Source organism: Hyla sarda, chromosome 4, assembly GCF_029499605.1.
Source record: "Hyla sarda isolate aHylSar1 chromosome 4, aHylSar1.hap1, whole genome shotgun sequence".
NCBI lineage: Eukaryota > Metazoa > Chordata > Amphibia > Anura > Hylidae > Hyla > Hyla sarda.
In genome coordinates, this window is record NC_079192.1 from 273893401 (window position 1) to 273915594 (window position 22194).

The following is a 22194-nucleotide window of genomic DNA, read 5'->3' on the forward strand; positions in this document are numbered from 1 at the left end:
GCTCCAGTGCACACAAAAGACGCACCTTACTCCAGCGCACTCAAAAAATGCACCTTACTGCCGGAGGAAGAGAAAGATAAGTGGCAATGTGCAAAAACCTGTGGTGTTACATATATTGACTGTAGATACATTGTGCAACATTTTACCATTCTATATATGCACTAGTTATATGGATACAGTCTGCAACATACTGTGTAATATGTGACACTTGGAGAAACAATTTTGCACAAGAGACACCGGCACGGGACACTTTAATTGCCACATTGCATAAAAAAACTGTATACTGTGAGCTCTGAGGAATATAAAAAGAACCACAAAAATACCGCACAGTCTGAACATTGCCCGGTATTGTGCAATGAAATATTGCACATGAAGGAATAGTTGCAATTCTCCTATGCACTTTATGACGGTGGCGATTTAGAAGGTAGTTTATGGTGACCCATCACTATTAGTACCCAGAGTGTTTGCATTTCACATTTTAATGGAAAGAAATAAAATGTAATTTTTAAGGTTCCCTAAAACGATTCATTTTTGCTATATAGATATATAAGATATATATATATATATATGTATATATGTTTGTTTGCATCCACACATACTGACACTCATAACCTTATGACTTCCATCTATCTAGTTGTGTGAGGACTTGTTGTGAGCTGATTGGTTTGAGGGTTCATTCATCCTTTTTTTTTTTTTTTTTTTTTTTTAGCACACTTTTTATTTCATGTTTTCTGGAGATAGACAAAAACAGCAATGGTGACTTTTTTTTATTACAGCGTTGTCTTTAAAAAATATTGCACATTCAGCAATACCAAACAAGTTTGTGTTTGTCTGTTATTTTTTTAGTTATTTAAAAAAATGCGTTGAACTTTTCATTTTGTGTTTATCCAGTTTAGACAGATTATTTTAAATATTCCCTTTTTGGGCCTATGAATATAATAGTATGGGGCTGTGGGGCTATTCGGCAAAGCAAAGAGCTGCTACAGATAGCCCTCTGCTTTTGAAGGTCTACTTCAACCATGCATAAGGAACACCTTTGTTGTGAGGCAGTGCACTTGGTCTGCAGGGATGTACACATGAATGCCAGGACCAAAGGTTTCACTTATTAAGGCCCTTATCTTCCTATATTTATGAGAAGTTTTGGCACATGTCATTAGCCACATTTATGATGCGACTTTTCCCAGTGTTGACATATGCGCAGGCAAATCTAGTGGTCGTGGTTTTCTAGGAGCCCTAATTTATTATGTACAATGCAGAGTTTTGCTCAATGGTCTCAAACTTTTGTGCAAGAGGCCACTCTAGCCGAGACTGGGTGCAGGCAGTCGCTCCAGGGAGACTGACTAGTATGCTCCATATTAGCTCTGTAAACATTAGCTAGCGTGTATCAAAAGGTGCAGGCATCTTGATAAATGCTGACCACCTGTGCCTTATCAGCTGCCGTATGATCCACAGGAAGTTCTTTTTTTTTAATTTCCTTTCTGTCAGACCACAGTGCTCTCTGCTGACACCTCTGTCCATGTCAGGAACTGTCCAGAGCAGGATATGTTTTCTAAGGGGACTTGCTCCTACTTTGGGCAGTTCCTAAAATGGACAGAGGTGTCAGCAGAGAGCACTGTGGTCAGACAGAAAGGAAATTATAACTTTCTGGCAGCAGTTGATAAAAAAAAAACAATAAAATAAATGTTTTCCAGTGGAGTATCCCTTTTAAGCCTGATGATTTGGTGGTATTGCGTACTAAGAGAAATGGTGCAGTGCAAGCAAAGTCTTGGTGATGGGAGTAAAAGGTTTAGATTATGGAAGATGTTAGTTTTGGATCAATAGCAGAGCAAAGAACTCCGGTAGGATAGTAGACAGAGATAAGAGAGGAAATTTAGGAAGGAGCAGCATTGTGGAGAGTTTTGTGCAGAAACAAAACAAAAACACTGTCCCTTGGCAGCTTCCATTAAAAATGGGATGTGGTCACGATAAAAGGGTGTGTGCCTTTTAGTAAAAAGGGCACTGGTTTAAAATGTGGTTTTATGTGGTAAAAATGCCCCGAAATACTGGTGCAAAATTCTGGCGCAGTTTAAGCCAACTAAACCTAGACAGTCTAAACAGTCTAGAAATGTGAGCTATTTATTTTAGCAGCCTGAGCCACTGTGATAAATTTAATTCATTCTTAGACTCTCCGATTTAAGGAAAAAGACAGTTTTAGTAAATGTGGGCCACTATGTAAACATAGCATTACTCATAGGGGGTAATTAACTAAGACAAGCATTACACACACCAATCTTATCCCCTAAAGAACAGGCTGATGTCTGCCATTAATCCTTCAGAGGTCATGATCGATACTGATTACAGCATCTAAAGAATCAAGGGGACTTTGTGAGACCCATCTTACAACCTGCAACATGAGTCTGATGAGTCAAAATGGCGGGAAGAGATCTGCTTATCCGCTCCACGTGGCTCTGTTGCATGGCCTGTCTTCATGCAGACTACAGTGGATCCCAGATATTACTGATAAGTGCTTTGCTAATGCATAGCATTGAACAGTAATCACAACCAATAAATTGCTACAAATATTCCCCTGTGGGGACTTCAAAAATGTAAAAAATAAAAACTGAATAAGCCAATCCCCCTTTAAAATGTAAAATCACTGCGTTTTCCCATTTTACAAATTAAACAGAATGTAAAATAAATTTAAAATAAAACGACCATCCATATTTGGTATCACTGCATGAAGAAATATCCTAACTATTAAAATATAATGTTAATAAAATCCTACTCAATGAATAGCGTAAATGTAAAAGGTACAAAAGTCCAAAATTGATGATTTTTGGTTACATCACATCCCAGAAAAAAAGTTATCAAAAAGTTATGGATAGAAAAATAAGAGTTATGGGTCTTAAAAGTCAAAGAACGGAAAACGCAAAATTGAAATCTGCTGTGTCCTTAACCCCTTAAGGACCAATACAAGTAAACCTGTACGCCACTGAAAAACCACGCCTGTTTTTTTCAAATCGGGGATGTCTGTCTTTATTAGAGAATAACTCTGGTAATGTTTTGCCAATCAAGATAATTCTGACATAGTTTTTTTGTCACGAGTTGTCCTTCATGTACATAGTAAAAGTAAGCCGATATCATTTGTATTTTTTTACAATTCAAAAAATCATGAATTTTTTTTTAAATAAACGATTTTTTGCTATTTTAACACTAATAGGTTGCATATATTTATACTTTCTGAACAAATAGTTTATGAAACTTTAACTTTCAGATGTCTACTTTATTTTGAAAGCATTTTTTTTTGTTTTTATTAACATTTAATATTAATTAGAAACCTAACAATTTACCTTGAAATTTAGAAAATTTGAAAAGTACATAATTTTTTTTAATGTGCTATGCAAGGTTTGAAGGTGGTAGAACATAGGAACCCCCCCCTGAAATGACCCCATTTTAAAAACTAGACCCCTCAAGGTATTCGCTAGGGGGTACAGTGAGTATTTTAACACCATAGTTTTTTGGCAGGAATTGTTACAAAGTCAGTGTTAAAAATTCAAAATTTGCTTTTTTTCACAAATGCATCATTTGTGGGGCATATTTTTTGTACATCGCTTCTGATATTGAAAGAAATTCCCCCTATATTTTGAGCTGCTCGGCCTGTGTTTGGAAATACCCCCGCTTAGGCCATAATTGGTTCCTTGGCCGCGTGGTAGGACCCAGAAGGAGAGGAGTGGCATTTGGCTTTCAGGGCATCGTTTTAGGCCGAATGGATTATAGGCTGCACTTCATGCCTGCAAAGGGATTTAGCTGCCAGAATCATACAGAACCCCCACAAGGGACCCTATTTTGGAAACTACACCCCCTAAAGTATTCACCTAGACCATAAGTGAGTACTTTGATTCGGTTTTTGTGTGGCTGGAATGGTTACAATGTCAGTGGAAAAATTAACATTTTCTTTTTTTTTTCACAATTGCATCATTTGTGGGACATACTTTTTGTACATTGCATCTGAAAAGTAGAAAATGTGTCCCATATTTTATTACGCTCTTTGTCCCGTGTTCGGTAATACCTCCCCTTAGGCCATATTTGGTTGCATGGCCACATGGTGGGACCCAAAAGGAGAGGAGCGCCATTCAGAATATCATTCTACAAATTATAGGCTGCACTTCATCTTGTAAAGCATTCTAGTTGTCAGAACAATACTGCACCCCCAGGAGTGACCCCATTTTCGAAACTTCACCCCCTAAAGTAATCACCTAGGGCAAAAGTGAGTACGTTGTGCCCTTATTGTGTGGCTAGAATTTTTTCAAAGTCAGTGGAAAAAAATAGCAATCAGCTTTTTCCCCCACAAATTCTTTATTTGTGGGACATCATTTTGAAATGGAGGAAATACATCCCATATTTTATGATATTTTATGACCCTGTTCGTCCCGGGCTGGGCAGTACCCCTACTTAGGCAATATCTGGTTGCCTGACCGCTTGGTAGAAACAAGGAGAGAAGCGCCCTTTGGCTTTCAGGGCATCATTATATGAATAGTCCCAATTCATACTGCATTTCTGCAGAATAGGTGTCCGTTGTCATGTCAAAAAAGGGATGCCAATGTTTACTTTCGCATTCTCATTCAGAAATTAATGGAGCTGCTACAGTATACGTCAGCATCACCTTTTTTAACGTGATGCTGACTGATACCTCCAACATACTGCGGAAACGGCAGCTGATAAGTACTGGAAGGATTAAGATTTTTTAATTAGAAGTAATTTACAAATCTGTTCAACTTTCTGGCACCAGTTGATTTCAAATAAAATGTTTTCCAGTGGAGTGCCCCTTTAACCCCTTAAGGACCGGAGGTTTTTCCGTTTTTGCATTTTCGTTTTTTGCTCCTTGCCTTTAAAAAATCATAACTCTTTCAAATTTACACCTAAAAATCCATATGATGGCTTATTTTTTGCGCCACCAATTCTACTTTGTAATGACGTCAGTCATTTTGCCCAAAAATCTATGGTGAAGCGGGAAAAAAAATCATTGTGCGACAAAATTGAAAAAAAAACGCTGTTTTGTAAATTTTGGGGGCTTCCGTTTCTACGTAGTACATTTTTCGGTAAAAATGACACCTTATCTTTATTCTGTAGGTCCATACGATTAAAATGATACCCTACTTATATAGGTTTGATTTTGTCGGACTTCTGGAAAAAATCATAACTACATGCAGGAAAATTAATACGTTTAAAATTGTCATCTTCTGACCCCTATAACTTTTTAATTTTTCCGTGTATGGGGCGGTATGAGCGCTCATTTTTTGCGCCGTGATCTGAAGTTTTTAACGGTACCATTTTTGCATTGATAGGACTTATTGATCACTTTTTATTCATTTTTAAATGATATAAAAAGTGACCAAAAATGCACTATTTTGGACTTTGGAATTTTTTTGCGCGCACGCCATTGACCGAGCGGTTTAATTAATGATATATTTTTATAATTCGGACATTTCCGCACGCGATGATACCACATATGTTTATTTTTATTTACACTGTTTTTTTTTTTATTGGAAAAGGGGGGTGATTCAAACTTTTAATAGGGGAGGAGTTAAATGATCTTTATTCACTTTTTTTTTTCACTTTTTTTTTGCAGTGTTATAGGTCCCATAGGGACCTATAACACTGCACACACTGATCTTCTATGTTGATCACTGGTTTCTCATAAGAAACCAGTGATCAACGATTCTGCCGGATGACTGCTCATGCCTGGATCTCAGGCACTGAGCAGTCATTCGGCGATCGGACAGCGAGGAGGCAGGAAGGGGCCCTCCCGCTGTCCTGTCAGCTGTTCGGGATGCCGCGATTAGCCGCGGCTATCCCGAACAGCCCAACTGAGCTAGCCGGGAACTTTCACTTTCACTTTTAGCCGCGCGGCTCAGCTTTGAGCGCGCGGCTAAAGGGTTAATAGCGCGCGGCGCCGCGATCGGCGCTGCGCGCTATTAGAGGCGGGTCCCGGCTTCACTATGACGCCGGGCCCGCCATGATATGACGCGGGGTTACTGTGTAACCCCGCGTTATATCAGAAGAGCAGGACCAAGGACGTACCGGTACGTCCTTGGTCCTTAAGGGGTTAAACCCAGCATCCACAGTTTTGAATATGCCCTTAAAACTCAACATCTCTCTTCTGGCATTCTGGCATTCATGTGTCATTTTTCTAATTGGTCTCTACTCACATCGCACCCCCCCCCCCCCCCATACACACACACCATCAATCAATCCTTTTATTTAGCAGTGTCCCCATGCCCTGTGTACTATAAACATTCAGAAATGTATTGTTATCTGGGTCACCCACCTTTATGTAATCTACCTTGTTTCTAAAGGATGGCTAGACCATTGTGGATTTATTTGTACCCTCAGAATTGTAAAGTGCTGCAGAATATGTTGGTGCTATAAATAAATAAATATTATTCTTATGAAGGCTATCTCCCAGCATTACTCATGGTCTGAATTATTTTCTCCAACTTCTCTGGTCAATCACAGGACAGCAGCTCCTCATAAACCCTCTTCCTCTCTGCCATGCCTTGACACAGTTAATGCTAGAGTAAGGTGTACTATATTGAACAGTATGGCACTGTATTGGGTGATAATTTACAATACTGTAGATCAATGTAAAACAGCAGAAGGATTTGCTAAATGCAGGAACACTGCTTGCAGAAGATCATCCATCGAGGGTTAGTTTCATAAAATTATACTCAATGGCCCAGATTTATCAATGAATGTCTACTGTAGAGCTATTTTCCCACGTTTATTTGGGTGGTGGGTTTGACTAGCGTGCATCTTATTTATCAAGAAGGTACAGCAGGATGATGAATTTTGCGCAGCTCTGCTGTGGTGGGAAAAGCTCTACCACATATACTTTTTCTAGACGCTTGTGAGGGAGGGAAGTAGACACTTCCTCGGATCCCAATTTGGAAGGTTAGGTGTTTTTACTTACTTTCACAGAGCTGCCGGGACAATTTTACTTGCATTTCAGACGCTACAATCAAATTTGGTGTCTAAGGGGTTAAAGCCGGGCATCACCATGATTGTTGGGGTCTGGCATTAGAGATGGGTCCTGGTGGCAGATAGGACCACCCAGCTATGACCCGCGCTCAGCTCCTGAGCGCGTGTCAAAGAAGGGGAGTGGCCATACTACTCTATTAGGCCAGATAGCACATGTAGAGGTAATAAGCCAAACAACAGAATAACCCTAGGGGGTTAAATATCCTCTAAATCACATGTGCTACAAATATATAGTAAAACCTAGCTTTTATTAGTCTAATCTAAATGTAACAAAGGTGAGAAGCACAGTGGTGGGAGTGGGACACTGTCGTCCACAAGAGGTTAAAGGTTGAATTGCGGAAGGTAGAAGTGATTCTCACTCCTATTAATGTGGTGGTGTACCTTTGCGCACAAAATAGGGACTTTTGACAAAAGTCGCAAATGATTAATACGTGACCACTCCATGGTGCATAGGCAAAAAGAAAAAAAAGTTCTATGGGTAGGCAAAAAGAGTGAAACTGTATATCAAGACGCATAAAAGTCGCTAAATATGCTGCTTGCGCCTGAACTGCGCCAAAAGATAGACCAAAATCATGCTCTAAAAGCAATGTAAATCTCCCCCAATGTGTTTCAAAATAAAGACAATCTCTTCAGGTCTGTTTTACTAACAACCAGAATAAGTATATATTGTGGGAGATTAGCTCTTTATAACCAGTCAAAAAGCAGTGAAACAGCATTTTTGACAGTCACACAGAAGTAAAGTTTAAACATGTCTTCTAATGTCTTAATTTTTTAGTAAAAAAACAAATACAGCCTTCAGGCACAAACTTCAGCACAAACAAATACAAATAAATCTTGCTTGAGCGCTAACTTCACAAAATCTTCCTACTCTGAACAGGTGACTTATTATTATCGGCCACCCAACAAAACAGTCACCAAAATGTGTTACTCACACAAGGTAAATGTCCCTTTCTATGTTTGCACGTCAGGACTTAACCCCTTAACGACGCAGAACGTAAATGTATGTCCTGGTGATGTGGTACTTAACGCACCAGGACGTACATTTACGTCCTGAGCATAACCGCGGGCATCAGAGCGATGCCGGCATCATGCGCGGCAGGTCCCGGCTGTGGATCGCAGCCAGGGACCCGCCGGTAATGGCAGACACCCGCGATCCCGCGCCATTAACCCCTCAGATGCCGTGATCAATACAGCTCACGGCATCTGCAGCATCGCGGTCACTTAACAGGATGATCGGATCGCCCGCAGCGCTGCCACGGCGATCCGATCATCCTGCACGGCAGACGGAGGTCCACCCCCCTGCCTCCGCTGTCTTCCGGGAGTCTTCTGCTCTGATCTGCCTTCCCGCAGACCAGAGCAGAAGATGACCGATAACCCTGATCAGTGCTATGTCCTATACGTAGCACTGAACAGGATTAGCAATCGAATGGTTGCTATAAATAGTCCCCTATGGGGACTAGAAGAGTGTAAAAATAAAAGATAAAGTAAAAAAAAATGTGAAAAAAAACCCTCCCCAATAAAAACGTAAATTGTCCCATTTTCCCTATTTTACCCCCAAAAAGTGTAAAAAATTTTTTTTTATATACATATTTGGTATCGCAGCGTGCGTAAATATCCAAACTATTAAAATAAAATGTAAATGATCCCGTACGGTGAACGGCGTGAACGTAAAAAAAAAGAAAAAGTCCAAAATAGCTTTTTTATAACATTTTATTCCCAAAAAAATTAATAAAAAATGTAATAAAAGTTTTGTATAAGCAAATATGGTATTAATAAAAAGTACAGATCACGGCGCAAAAAATTAGCCCGCATACCACCGCTTATACGGAAAAATGAAAAAGTTATAGGTCTTCAAAATAGGGGGATTTTAAACGTACTAATTTGGTTAAAAAGTTTGCGTGTTTTTTTAAAGCGCAACAGTAATAGAAAAGTGTATAATCATGGGTATCATTTTAATCGTATTGACCCAGAGAATAAAAAACACATATCATTTTTACCATAAATTGTACCGCGTGAATACAAAACCTTCCAAAATTTGCAAAATTGCGGTTTTCTTTTTAATTTCCCACACAAATAGTATTTTTTTGGTTGCGCCATACATTTTATGGTAAAGTGAGTGATGGCATTACAACGGACAACTGGTCGTGCAAAAAACAAGCCCTCATACTAGTCTGTGGATGAAAATATAAAAGAGTTATGATTTTTTGAAGGGGAGGAGGAAAAAACGAAAGCGTAAAAATAAAGAGTCCTTAAAGGGGTACTCCGCCCCTGGCATCTTATCCCCTATCCAAAGGATAGGGGATAAGATGTTAGATCGCTGCGGTCCCGCTGCTGGGGACCCCGGGGATCGCCGCTCCGGCACCCTGCCATCATTACTCGCTCTGCGCAGTAATGATAGCGGGGTGCTGCAGCAGCGATCCCCGGGGTTCCCAGCAGCGGGACCCCGGCGATCTGACATCTTATCCCCTATCCTTTGGATAGGGGATAAGATGTCTAGGGGCGGAGTACCCCTTTAAGGTCCAAATGGGCTGAGTCCTTAACCCCTTAAGGACACATGACGTACTGGAACGTCATGAGTCCACTCCCGATCTATAACGCGGGGCCTCTAACAACGGCCGGGACCCGTGGCTAATAGCGTGCGACATTGATCGCTGTTAACCCTTTAGATGCGGCGTTCAAAGTTGAACGCCGCGTCTAAAGTGAAACCGAAAGTATACCGGCTAGCTCAGTGGGCTGTTCGGGATAGCCGCGGCGAAATCGCGGCATCCCGAACAGCTTACAGGAAAGCGGGAGGGCCCCTACCTGCCTCCTCGCTGTCCGATCACCGAATGAATGCTCAGTGCCTGAGATCCAGGCATGAGCAGTCAAGCAGCAGAATCATCGATCACTGGTTTCCTATGAGAAACCAGTGATCAATGATAAAGATCAGTGTGTGCAGTGTTATAGGTCCCTATAGGAGCTATAACACTGCAAAAAAAAAAAGGGAATAAACATCATTTAACCCCTTCCCTATTAAAAGTTTGAATCACCCCCCTTTTCCCATAAAAAAACCAGTGTAAATAAAAATAAAAATGAACATATATGGTATCGCCGCGTGCGGAAATGTCCGAATTATAAAAATATATTGTTAATTAAACCGCACAGTCAATGGCGTGCGCGCAAAAAAATTCCAAAGTCCAAAATAGTGCATTTTTGGTAACTCAATCAATAAGTCCTATCAATGCAAAAAATGGTACCGTTAAAAACTTCAGATCACGGCGCAAAAAATGAGCCCTCATACCGCCCCATACACGGAAAAATAAAAAAGTTATAGGGGTCAGAAGATGACAATTTTAAACGTATACATTTTCCTGCATGAAGTTATGATTTTTTCCAGAAATACGACAAAATCAAACCTATACAAGTAGGGTATCATTTTAACCGTATGGACCTACAGAATAAATATCAGGTGTCATTTTTACCGAAAAATTTACTACGTAGAAACGGAAGCCCCCAAAATTTACAAAATCAAATAATTTCAATTTTGTCTCACAATGATTTTTTTTTCCGTTTCACCGTAGATTTTTTGGCACAATGACTGACGTCATTACAAAGTAGAATTGGTGGTGCAAAAAATAAGCCATAATATGGATTTTTAGGTGCAAAATTGAAAGTTATGATTTTTTAAAGGTAAGGAACAAAAAACGAAAATGCAAAAACGGAAAACCCCCCGGTCCTTAAAGGGGTATTCCGCCCCTAGACATCTTATCCCCTATCCAAAGGATAGGGGATAAGATGTCAGATCGCCGCGGTCCGGCTGCTGGGGACGCTCTGCGCATAATGATGGGCGGTACAGGGGCCGGAGCATCGTTACGTCACGGCTCCGCCCCTCGAGATGTCACGGTCCGCCCCCGTCAATACTAGTCTATGGGAGGGGGCGTGGCGGCCGTCACGCCCCCTCCCATAGACTTACATTAAGGGGACGGCCCGTGATGTCACGAGGGGCGGCGCCATGACGTCACGCTGCTCCGTCTCCCGTATCGCCCGTCATTACGCACAGAGCGAACTCGCTCTGTGCTGTAATGATAACGCGGTGCCGCAGCGGGGATCCCGGGGGTCCCCAGCAGCGGGACTGCGGCGATCTGACATCTTATCCCCTATCCTTTGGATAGGGGATAAGATGTCTAGGGGCGGAATACCCCTTTAAGGGGTTAAAGGGGAACTCTGGTGGAAACAAGTAGAAAACAAATGTTTTCAAATCAACTGGTGCCTGAAAGTTAAACAGATTTGTAAATTACTTCTATTAAAAAATCTTGATCCTTCCAGTACTTATTAGCTGCTGTATAAAACAGAGACATTTGTGAATTTCTTTTCTGTCTGACAACAGTGCTCTCTGCTGACACCTCTGTCTGTGTCAGGAACTGTCCAGATTAGATTTTTCAAGAAAATGAAGTATTTCTCACAGAAAAGTATTGCAGTAACACATGTTTTGCTATACACATGTTTATTCCCTTTGTGTGTGTATTGGAACTAAACCAAAAAAGGGAGGAAAATAGCAGATTGGACATAATGACACACCAAACTCCAAAAATGGGCTGGACAAAATTATTGGCACCCTTTCAAAATTGTGGAAAAATAAGATTGTTTCAAGCATGTGATGCTCCTTTAAACTCACCTGGGGCAAGTAACAGGTGTGGGCAATATAAAAATCACACCTGAAAGCAGATAAAAAGGAGAGAAGTTCACTTAGTCTTTGCATTGTGTGTCTGTGTGCGCCACACTAAGCATGGACAACAGAAAGAGGAGAACTGTCTGAGGACTTGAATACCAAAATTGTGTAAAAATATCAACATTCTCAAGGTTACAAGTCCATCAACAGGCGTCGGAGTTGTCATGGAATAGTGAAGCTCTCTGCACTACTTTCAAGAGAGGAATATCAAGTCAAATGAAGGATGTCCTCGCTGCCTGGGAATTGCCATCTAACCTGAATGAATTTATACAGTTGGCATCCCGGATTGATATCCGTTTCTCTGAGCAGCGAGAGGAACTGCGACAAGAAAGGGAATCTGCGCGACCTCTGCGCTTTCCTCGTCTGGCACCAGTTTTCCTGCAACCACCGCAACCTTCTATGTTGCCTCCCACAGTGGAGGCTATGCAAGTGGATCTGTCTCGCCTGACCAGACAGAAAAGAACTCGCCGACGAGCCGAAAATCTATACCTATACTGCTCCAGTGCAAACCACTTCCTTAAAGGGGTACTCCGGTGAAAACCTTTTTTTTCTTTTAAATCAACTGGTGGCAGAAAGTTAAACATATTTGTAAATTACTTTTATTAAAAAATCTTAATCCTTTCTGTACTTATTAGCTGCTGAATACAACAGAGGAAATTCTTTTCTTTTTGGAATGCTCTCTGATGACATCACGAGCACAGTTCTCTCTGCTGACGTTATTATAATAATAATAACGCTTTATTTATTGTTGTCCTTAGTGCGATTTGAACCCAAGTCCCCAGCACTGCAGGGCAGCAGTGCTAACCACTGAGCCACCTTTCTGCCCTTAGCATACATCTGCTATGCATGGTTGCTAAAATGGACAGAGATGTCAGCAGAGAGCACTGTGCTTGTGATGTCATCAGTGTTCCAAAAAGAAAGGAATTTCCTCTGTAGCATTCAGCAGCTAATAAGTACTGGAAGGATTAAGATTTTTTTAATAGAAGTAATTTACAAATATGTTTAACTTTCTGCCACCAGTTGATTTAAAAGAAAAAAGGTTTTCACCGGAGTACCCCTTTAAGGATTGTCCTCTGTGTTCACAGCCACAGGGAAATGCTCGCACCTAGGGTTTGTGGGAGAGGCCTCCCTAGGTGTGAGTTCCACCTCTCCACCCTTAAATCTGATGGTCCAGCTTCTTTTTCCTGCTAAAGAGATCATCTCCTTTCTGGCTTTCCTTGACTCTGGCTCAGCGGGAAACTTTATTGATACCTCCCTAGTGCATAGGTATCATCTTCCAGTGTCCGGCCTCTTAAAACCACTGTATATCTCTACGGTCAATGGAGAAAGACAGGACTGTACCGTGCTTTATCGCACAGAACCATTATCTATGAAAGTCAGAGTCTCCCATAGGGAGAACTTGTCTTTCTACGTTCTCCTACATTGTACTTCTCCTCTATTGCTTGGCCTGCCGTGGTTGCAACTCCATGCTCCGCAGCTTGATTGAAAAACTGGAGAAGTTCTTCGCTGGGGTCCGTACTGCAACCACCACTGTATACGTATACGTGTGACCAAGTTGAAATCTTTGTCTAGTCCTCTGCCAGGTTTACCTTCGTTCCTCCAGGACTTTGCTGATGTCTTCAGTGAAAAGCAAGCTGAAGTCTTGCCTCCACATCGTCCTTACGATTGTCCCATTGATCTACTGTCTGGCACCACACCTCCCAGGGGCCGAAACTACCCCTTGTCAGTTTCCTGAAACCCAGGCCATGTCAACTTACATCCAGGAGAATCTTCAGATGGGATCCATCAGGAAATCCTCTTCTCCTGCCCGAGCCAGGTTCTTCTTCGTGGAAAAAAAGATGGGTCGTTGCGTCCTTGCATCGACTACCGAGGACTGAATAAAATTACAGTAAAAAATCGTTATCCCCTTCCTTGAATCTCGGAGCTGTTTGATCAGTTGCGAGGTGCCAGGATTTTCTCCAAACTGGATCTTCGTGGTGCCTATAATTTGATTCGTATAAGAGAAGGGGATGAGTGGAAGACTGCGTTTAATACTCGAGACGGACATTTTGAGTACCTTCTAATGCCATGCGGACTATGTAATGCTCCAGTAGTCTTTCAGAAGTTTGTCAATTACATTTTTCGGGACCTTCTCTACTCCTGTGTTGTTGTCTATTTGGAAGACATTCTCATCTATTCGCCCAATCTCCACACTCATTGTCTCCATCTCCGTCAAGTTTTACAGCGTCTCCGAGACAACCAACTCTATGCAAAACTTGAAAAGTCTACTTTTGAAAAGACCAGTCTACCGTTTCTGGGGTATATTGTTACCAGTCAAGGACTTCAAATGGATCCTAACAAATTATCCGCTGTACTGGAGTGGCCTCAACCTTCTGGTCTGAAAGCGATTCAGTGCTTCCTTGGCTTTGCCAATTATTACCAGTAGTTTATTCCCCATTATTCCACCTTGGTTGCCCCCATCGTGTCTCTTACCAAGAAAACTGGCAATCCGAAGGTCTGGACTCCAGAGGCCGAGGAAGCCTTCAAGCACTTAAAGTCTGCCTTCGCTTCTGCTCCGGTGTTGTCAAGACCGGATCCGGACAAGCCATTTACTTTGGAGGTGGAGGCATCTTCAGTTGGTGCAGGAGCAGTCTTGACACAAAGCTCTTCCAAGGGCAGGACGGTGACTTGCGGATTTTTCTCTAAGACTTTCTCTCCAGCGGAGAGAAATTATACTATAGGAGATTGTGAGCTTCTGGCTATTAAGTTGGCCTTGGAAGAGTGGCAACATCTCTTAGAGGGCTCAGTGCATCCAATAATCATCTACACGGATCACAAGAATTTACTCTATCTTTAGTCTGCTCATTGTCTCAACCCTCGACAGGCTCGCTGGTCTTCTCCAGGTTTAACTTTTTTATTAATTTCCGTCCAGCAGAGAAGAATCTTGGGGCTGACACTCTATCAAGATCTTCTGAAATACAAAACCTGGAATCACACCTTCAACATATTGTTCCTCCTGATCGTCTTATTTCCGCAGCACCAGCAAGTATTCAGCATCTGCTCCCAGGGAAGACTTATGTATCTCCTCGTCTGAGACTCCAAATGTTCAAATGGGGTCATTCCTCTCTGTTGGCTGGTCATGCCGGTATCCGTAAATCCTTGCAACTAATATCCCGACAATATTGGGGGCCCACTCTGAAACGGGATGTCACAGACTTTGTTCGTTCCTGCCCAGTCTGTGCCCGGGACAAAACACCACGTGCCAAGCCAGCCAGTCTTCTGCATCCTTTACCTGTTCCTGGCCTGCCCTGGAGTAACATTGCAATGGACTTTATTACAGACCTTCCTTCTTCTAGTGGCAATACGTTCATCTGGGTAGTTGTGGACCGATTTTCTAAAATGGCTCACTTTGTGCCCTTGCCTGGTTTGCCATCTGCGTCTCAACCCGCTAAACAGTTCCTTTCCCATATCTTCCGTCTCCATGGATTACCGACACATATTGTTTCTGACCAATTCATTTCTAAATTCTGGAGGGCACTCTGCTCACATCTTCAAGTTAAGCTGGATTTCTCCTCTGCCTATCATCCCCAATCTAATGGTCAAGTTGAGAGGGTGAATCAGGTCTTGGGAGATTACCTTCACCACTTTGTTTCTGCCCGCCATGACGATTGGGCCGATCTACTACCCTGGGCAGAGTTTTTGTACAACCATAAGGATATCGAATCCACAGGATCTTCACCTTTCTTTGTAGTCTATGGACTTCATCCTCGTCCACTTTTGCCCTTGTCTTCTCCCTCCGGTGTCCCTATGGCTGATTAAGAACTTCTGCTCCATCTGGAAGAAGACTCGTCTCTCCCTTCTTTGTGCCATGACCCGTATGAAATTTCAAGTGGACAAGAAAAGGCGTCCTCCTCCCGAATTCTCACCCGGGGACAAAGTGTGGTTATCATCTAAATACATCCGCTTCAAAGTACCTAGTTACAAACTGAGTCCACGCTATTTGGGTCCTTACAAAGTCAAGAAACGCCTAAATCCAGTGGCTTATTCTCTTCATCTCCCTTCCTCCCTTCGGATCCCAAATTCTTTTCACGTCTCCCTCTTGAAACCCGTCATCTATAACCGCTTCTCTAAAAAAGGACGTTTCTCCTACTCCCATCTCGGGTACCTCGGATGTATATTTGGTCAAAGAAATTCTGGACTCCAAACTCATCAGAGGAAAACATTTCTTTCTTGCAGATTGGGAGGGGTTCGGACCAGAGGAGAGGTCTTGGGAACCACAGGATAACATCCTAGATCAGGATCTTCTCAAAAGGTTCTTAAGCCATAAAAAGACGGGGAGCACCCCAAGCACCGGCCATGAGCGCAGTGTCCCCGACCGCCAGCGGGGCCGGGATTTGCATCGTCCCGGCCTGTCACTCACCTCGTCCTGCTCCTGCAGCTCTCTCACTCTCAGCTCCGGTGCGCGCGTCCCCGTCCCTTAGGGCGTGCGCACGCCGGAGCTTTGAAATTTAAAGGGCAGTACGCCCATAATTATTAAAAGCACTTGACAGCACATTATAAGTTGTTGCACCTCCCATACACCCCTGCCATATCTTCAGTGCATATTGCCTGAGAGAAAGCGTTCCCTATTGCCTGTTTTGCCATACCCGTGTATCCATACCTTCATGCTTCGTTTTTTGACTATGAACCTTTGCTGCCTGCCTTTACCTTCTGCTACGTTGACTATGCTACAGCCACCTCCTTCGGTACCTCGCCTTGCCCAGTTACCTGTGTGGTCGAGCCATGTCGGGGGTAGCGACCTGGGTGTCGCCTGCCACAGCAAGCCCATCCTGCCTTGCGACGGGCTCTGGTGAAGACCAGCGGCACCTTAGACTCCGCTCCTATGATACGGTCCGAGTCATCAGCCACACATGTAGAGGATTCACATCCAGTTCCATTACATTTATTTTATTTTACTATTTAATTTCCTGCATTAAGATTATCAACATTATATTTTAATTTAAAAGCTTGGCTATTTACACATCAGCGTTTGTTTCATTTTTTTTTTTTTACTTCGATTTAGTAAAATGGAAAAAAGGGACATTATAATTTTTCAAGAAGATCCCCTACGCAGTGTAGCAGGTGAGCAGAGCTCCAGCCAAATTTTTCACTCAGCGTAACCCCACGATCGTGCTGCGGATGGTCCGATAAGTGACTGCAAGCCCTGTAACTGCTTTAGGTACCGGGATCTGTTATGATCATGGCATCTAAAGAGTTAATGACAGGCTTTAGCATGATCGCTGATATCCGCCATCAGTGGAAAGGTCTTGGCTGCTGATAAGAACCAGGACCTGGTGTCTATAAAGCGAGTGCAGCTTCTGCTCTCACTTTATATTCATAATGCCCCTTACGGTGCGTTCACACTGCATAATGAACTCTGAATCTTCACCTTCAGCAGAATTCAGCGTGTTGAGATTCAGCCTGGCAGCCGCCTGTCGGCAGTAGGACCCCGCTGCACTGCGCCATCACCATTGACTGCTATTCAGTGCTCACGGAATTCCGCACAAAGAATGAACATGTTCATTTTCTGTGCGGAACAATTTCAGTAGCGGAATTTTCCGCCGATGAAATTGCTCAGTGTGAATAGGTCTCGCGGAAACAATTTACAATGTAAAAGTTCACCGTTCGTAATGCCGCGGGAATTGCGTAGTGTGAACGCACCCTTAGGATGTAAATGTATGTCGTGATGCTTTAAATACCAGGGTACTAGGATGTACACTTACATTCAATGAGGGTACTGATTGCTTAAAGCTTCAAAATGGGTCAACAGTGTGGCCAAGCATTAGGTAAAGCAAGTTGAATACTTAAAGGAAAATTGTCAGCTTTCTTCCCCCGCACTAACCAGCAGTACTGGCTGGTAGTGCGGGGGACGCTGATCAGTTTAATGCTTACCTTGCCCGCATCCGCCGCGCCGTTTGGCCTTAATCTTCTATTTTGGTATATTCAAATGAGTGCTAACTGGCACTCTGACATCAGTGCCGGGCTGCAGCGCCGCCCAGCTCATCAATATTCATCCCCTCTCTCTTCATTACAAAGCAGGGAGAAGAGGGAGGGGAGGAATATTAATGAGCTGGGTGACGCTGCGGCCCGGCACTGACATCAGAGTGCCAGTTAGCACCTCATTTGAATATACCGAAAATAGAAGATTAAGGCTGAACGGCGTGGCGGATGCGGCCACGGTAAGCATTATAGTGATTAGCGTCCCCCGCACTACCAGCTTACAGTTTTCCTTTAACTGCATAGCTAGAGGTATAAAATAATACAAATTGGCAAAAGGTGTTGCTAGATAAGTTATTTAAATTTGGTCTTTTAGGGGGTTATCAGACCCTACAACATTTTTCTCTGCTCAGGCTGGCTTAAAAATAAAAAAATTATACTCTCATGTGTAATCTCTGCCTGTCACCGCATTTTCTGATTTCTTCTTAGCACAATAGAAATGAATGCTTAAATTTAGAAAAACATGTCAAAAGCTTTGATCTGTCTGGGGCTCAGTGCTAAGACCCATACCAATCAGAAGAATGAGCTGGAAGAAGTTCACAGGATTGCTGTTCACTCCCTGGCTCATAACTATCTTTGTCTTGCTGCTTCATAGATTTTAATTGAGTAGCCAGAAAAAAAATTGCTATGGACCAGGAAGTGAACAGAATTGCTGCGCAGTTCTCCCGGCTCATTCTCCTGATTGGTATGGGTTTCAGCACTGAGACCCAGACCAATCAAAACTTATGACAGTCCCTGGGACACATCAAAGATTTTTCTAAGTAAAAGCGCATCTGGCAGGTCACCACTACAGCCAGTAACTGACTGGTTGTTTTCTGTGTGTCCAGATGAAAGCAGGAATTGCTGCTCAGCAGGGACCAAACACTGTTGTGGTGGCAGCACTGGGAGATCAGGCAAGTAGCTATAGCTTTATTGTGAGATAGACAACCATTTAAATCCCTGGTTTCATGGATTTGCAGTTGGCTAAATGAAAGTTATTTGAGGGTTTCTATGTGCATTCTGGAGAGAGACTAGTTACATGTGGTGGACTAAAAGTTTTTGTCCTGGACCATTTTCTTTTTAATATTCCTATTAGGAACATAGGATGTTTGGTAGGGAAAGGTTTGCCTGTTTGTAGTGTCTCAATAGGGTTGATATTCCTGGAGGTTGAGGAATTGGGAGACCCTGTAAAGATGCAGAATTGAAGGTTTTTTTTGTTTTCATTTTCAGTTTCACCCCACATACAATATTTTTTTTTAAATATAAACAAACATAAAACTTAACAGTTAGTTTAGCAAAAAAAAAAAAAAAAGAAAGGCCTTGTACCACTCTGTCGATGGCAAAATAAGGGCTATGGCTCTAAGAAGGAAAAAAGGTAAAAGAAAATAAAAAAACGCTCTTAAGTGGTTAAATTTGTAATCTAGCACTATTCACTAGATATATAAAAATTGATGTCTTTCATGTCCCTTTACTTTTCAGAAATTGTTTGATCGTATATATTTGTTCATAATATACATTTTTTTTTTTATCCCTAAAGAAAGAAGAGGGCAGTGGTGAGAAACGTCCAAGAGGGCGTCCAAGAAAATGGGTAAGTATTTATTGATTTGAGTGTGCATGTTTATGAAGAGCAATATACCAAAACCCAGGGCACAAAACCCAGGGCACTAACTGTTTATGGAGAGACTCCCAAAAATGCATGAACACAATACAAATTTAAAAAATAGCATACTTTACTCAATCAAACTTACTTTACCCAAACAAATATTAAAACAACACGAAGAGGGGCATAATGTGGAATTAACAAAAATAAGTTCAGCGCATTCTGCATAGTTCAATGCATATACACAAGTAAGGCAGTATAAATGCATTGTCCAAGTAGTGTAGCATTAAGCATAGCATGTAGAACAACTGAGCTTGTGTTTCCTCTTGGCAGATTTTTGGGAAAACTGCCACTGCAGTTTTTGAGCCAAAGCCAGAAGTGGATCCATGAGGAAGGAGACATATAAGTCCTTACTTTATATTCCCAATTCCTTTAGAATACAGTCCTAGCTTTGGCTGGAAACATAGCCTAATAAAATCCTAAATCAAGAGTAATGCAGACGAAAACATTACTGTTGCCACAGCGAAATGTATAGCATAAAGAGTGTAACAAACAGCTTATGATGCACATACCCTTACATTACAGAGAACAGGGTAAAGTTTAGTAATAAGCCCCCTAATGAGCCAATGGTCAGTCAACATAGATCTAATATGAAGAGCTGGTTTAAAAATATGATTTGGAAGAACAGTTCTTCATTCACATGTTTTTTTTTTAACCAAAACTAGGACAGAATACATAATATGAATGAATAAAGCTAGGTTTACTTGTAGTATTTTGGTCCGTATATTAAGCCACAACCAGGAGTGGAATCAACATACACAACAACTATAACAGAAAGATTTGCACCTTTTTCTGTGGTTTGGACACACTCCTGGTTTTGGTTAAAATGCTGACAAAAATACTTTGCGTAAACCCAGCTCAAGTCTTACTTTCACTTTTCTGCATCTTCAGAATCCTCTCGTAATTTGGGCACCAAAATTATGAGGAAAAAAGTGCACCAAAACTGTACTGTGGGAATAATACTTAAAGTGTGAAACTGAACAAACTAATACCTAATGTAATAAGGACGCAACCTTTTATTTTTATTATCTGTGATGCAGCACAATTCAGGGAGCGCAGCACAGTGCTTTTTAGTGCATAACCTGTGTCATAGCCAAAGCCAGTGTGATGTGTAACCCCAGCCTAAAGGCATGCTATCCAGTAACCAAATAGTCAAATTGACAGTTTCACAAGTTTTAAGTAAAATCGTGTTGACTTCCAGTTTGCTTGATTATTAAGAGTCTCTAGAGAGCTAGGTATTTTGTTGTGTTTTATATTTTTATTCTACTTGTCTGGGTGTCTTTGTATATCAGTCTGTTTTTTTGTTTGCATAGTATTTTACATTCTAACCAGTGATAAAGAAGTTTACATCTTTTGTAGACTAAACATTTTACTGGAGCTTCTTATAGTATGTATATTTTAGATAAAAATCTTTACACAAAAAACTGTTTTATCATTAAAACTTCAAAGCATTCCTGTTTGTAAGATCTATAGCAAGGTCAGGTCAACTAAAATTCAGTTGTTTGAGCTGTCAAACTACTTTTTTTCCTGAAAGGATGACAATATATTTGCAGTCTATAAAATTGCATTAAAGGAAAACTGTCAGCTTGCTTCACCCGCACTAACCAGCATTACCAGCGGGGGACGCTGATCAGTTTGATGCTTACTGTGCCCGGATCTGCCCGGCCGATATCTTCGTTTTTCCCTATATAATAATGAAGTGCTAACTGGCAGAGGCTGGGTAACTGGCACTCTGACATCACCGCCGCTGGCCGCAGCTCTGCCGAGCTCATCAATATTCCTGAGGAATATTGTTGAGCTGGGCGGCGCTGTGGCCGGCGGCAGTAACGTCAGACTGCTAGTTAATGCCGCCTGTGCCAGTTAGCACTTCATTACCATATAGGGAAAACAAAGATATCGGCAGAACGGCCGGGCGGATCCGGGCACAGTAAGCATCAAACTGATCCGCGTCCCCCTCACTGTCAGCCAGTACCACTGGTTAGTGCGGGGGGGGGGGGGGGGGGGGGGTAAGCAGACAGTTTCCTTTAAAGGGAAGTAAAAATTTAATTTATAACTTTCAATAACACCCCCAAAATAAAATAACTACTCATATTGTTTCTCATTACTAAACCTACATGATTTTTCCTGCAATGCAGGATTTTTATTCAAATAGATGTAAGGCTGGGTCCACACTACGTTTTGTCCCATACGGGAGCGCATACGGCAGGGGGGAGCTAAAACCTCGCGCTCCCGTATGTGACCGTATGCGCTCCCGTATGCCATTCATTTCAATGAGCCGACCGGAGTGAAACGTTCGGTCCGGTCGGCTCATTTTTCGCCGTATGCGCTTTTACAACCGGACCTAAAACTGTGGTCAACCACGGTTTTAGGTCCGGTTGTAAAAGCGCATACGGCGCAAAAATGAGCCGACCGGACCGAACGTTTCACTCCGGTCGGCTCATTGAAGTGAATGACATACGGGAGCGCATACGGTCACATACGGGAGCGCAAGGTTTTAGCTCCCCCCTGCCGTATGCGCTCCCGTATGGGACAAAACGTAGTGTGGACCCAGCCTTACCCCTACCTTTTGTTATCAGTAAATTTTGTTTACATGATTTTGTATTTTAGCCAGTGAAAGTGGTTAATCATTTCAGTGTGTTTGTATTCAAGATTAAACAATAATAAAGGATTAACAACTGATTGTAGGAGCATTACACTCTCCACTGGATAGGCAAACAGTTATGCAACAAAATGATTCTTATGGGTAGGACACTCTCTTATTACTTAAAAAATAAAGGACTCTGAAGTATGGCTGTTTTGGGGAGAGTTTCCTCCT

The 22194-nt window shown here is 42.1% G+C and overlaps 1 protein-coding gene across 3 annotated transcripts in view; it reads left to right on the forward strand.

The window, feature by feature from the left end:
• Positions 1-22194, forward strand: part of HMGA2 (high mobility group AT-hook 2) — a 200040-nt gene that overhangs the window by 21918 nt on the left and 155928 nt on the right. For all 3 annotated transcript variants that reach the window (XR_008892706.1, XM_056574270.1, XM_056574269.1), the window contains exon 3: positions 19257-19307. Coding sequence is in view for 2 of the 3 variants with exons in the window: in XM_056574270.1 (XP_056430245.1) it covers positions 19257-19307 (51 nt within the window). In the remaining variant the exon portion in view is untranslated. The remainder of the gene's footprint in view (positions 1-19256; positions 19308-22194) is intronic.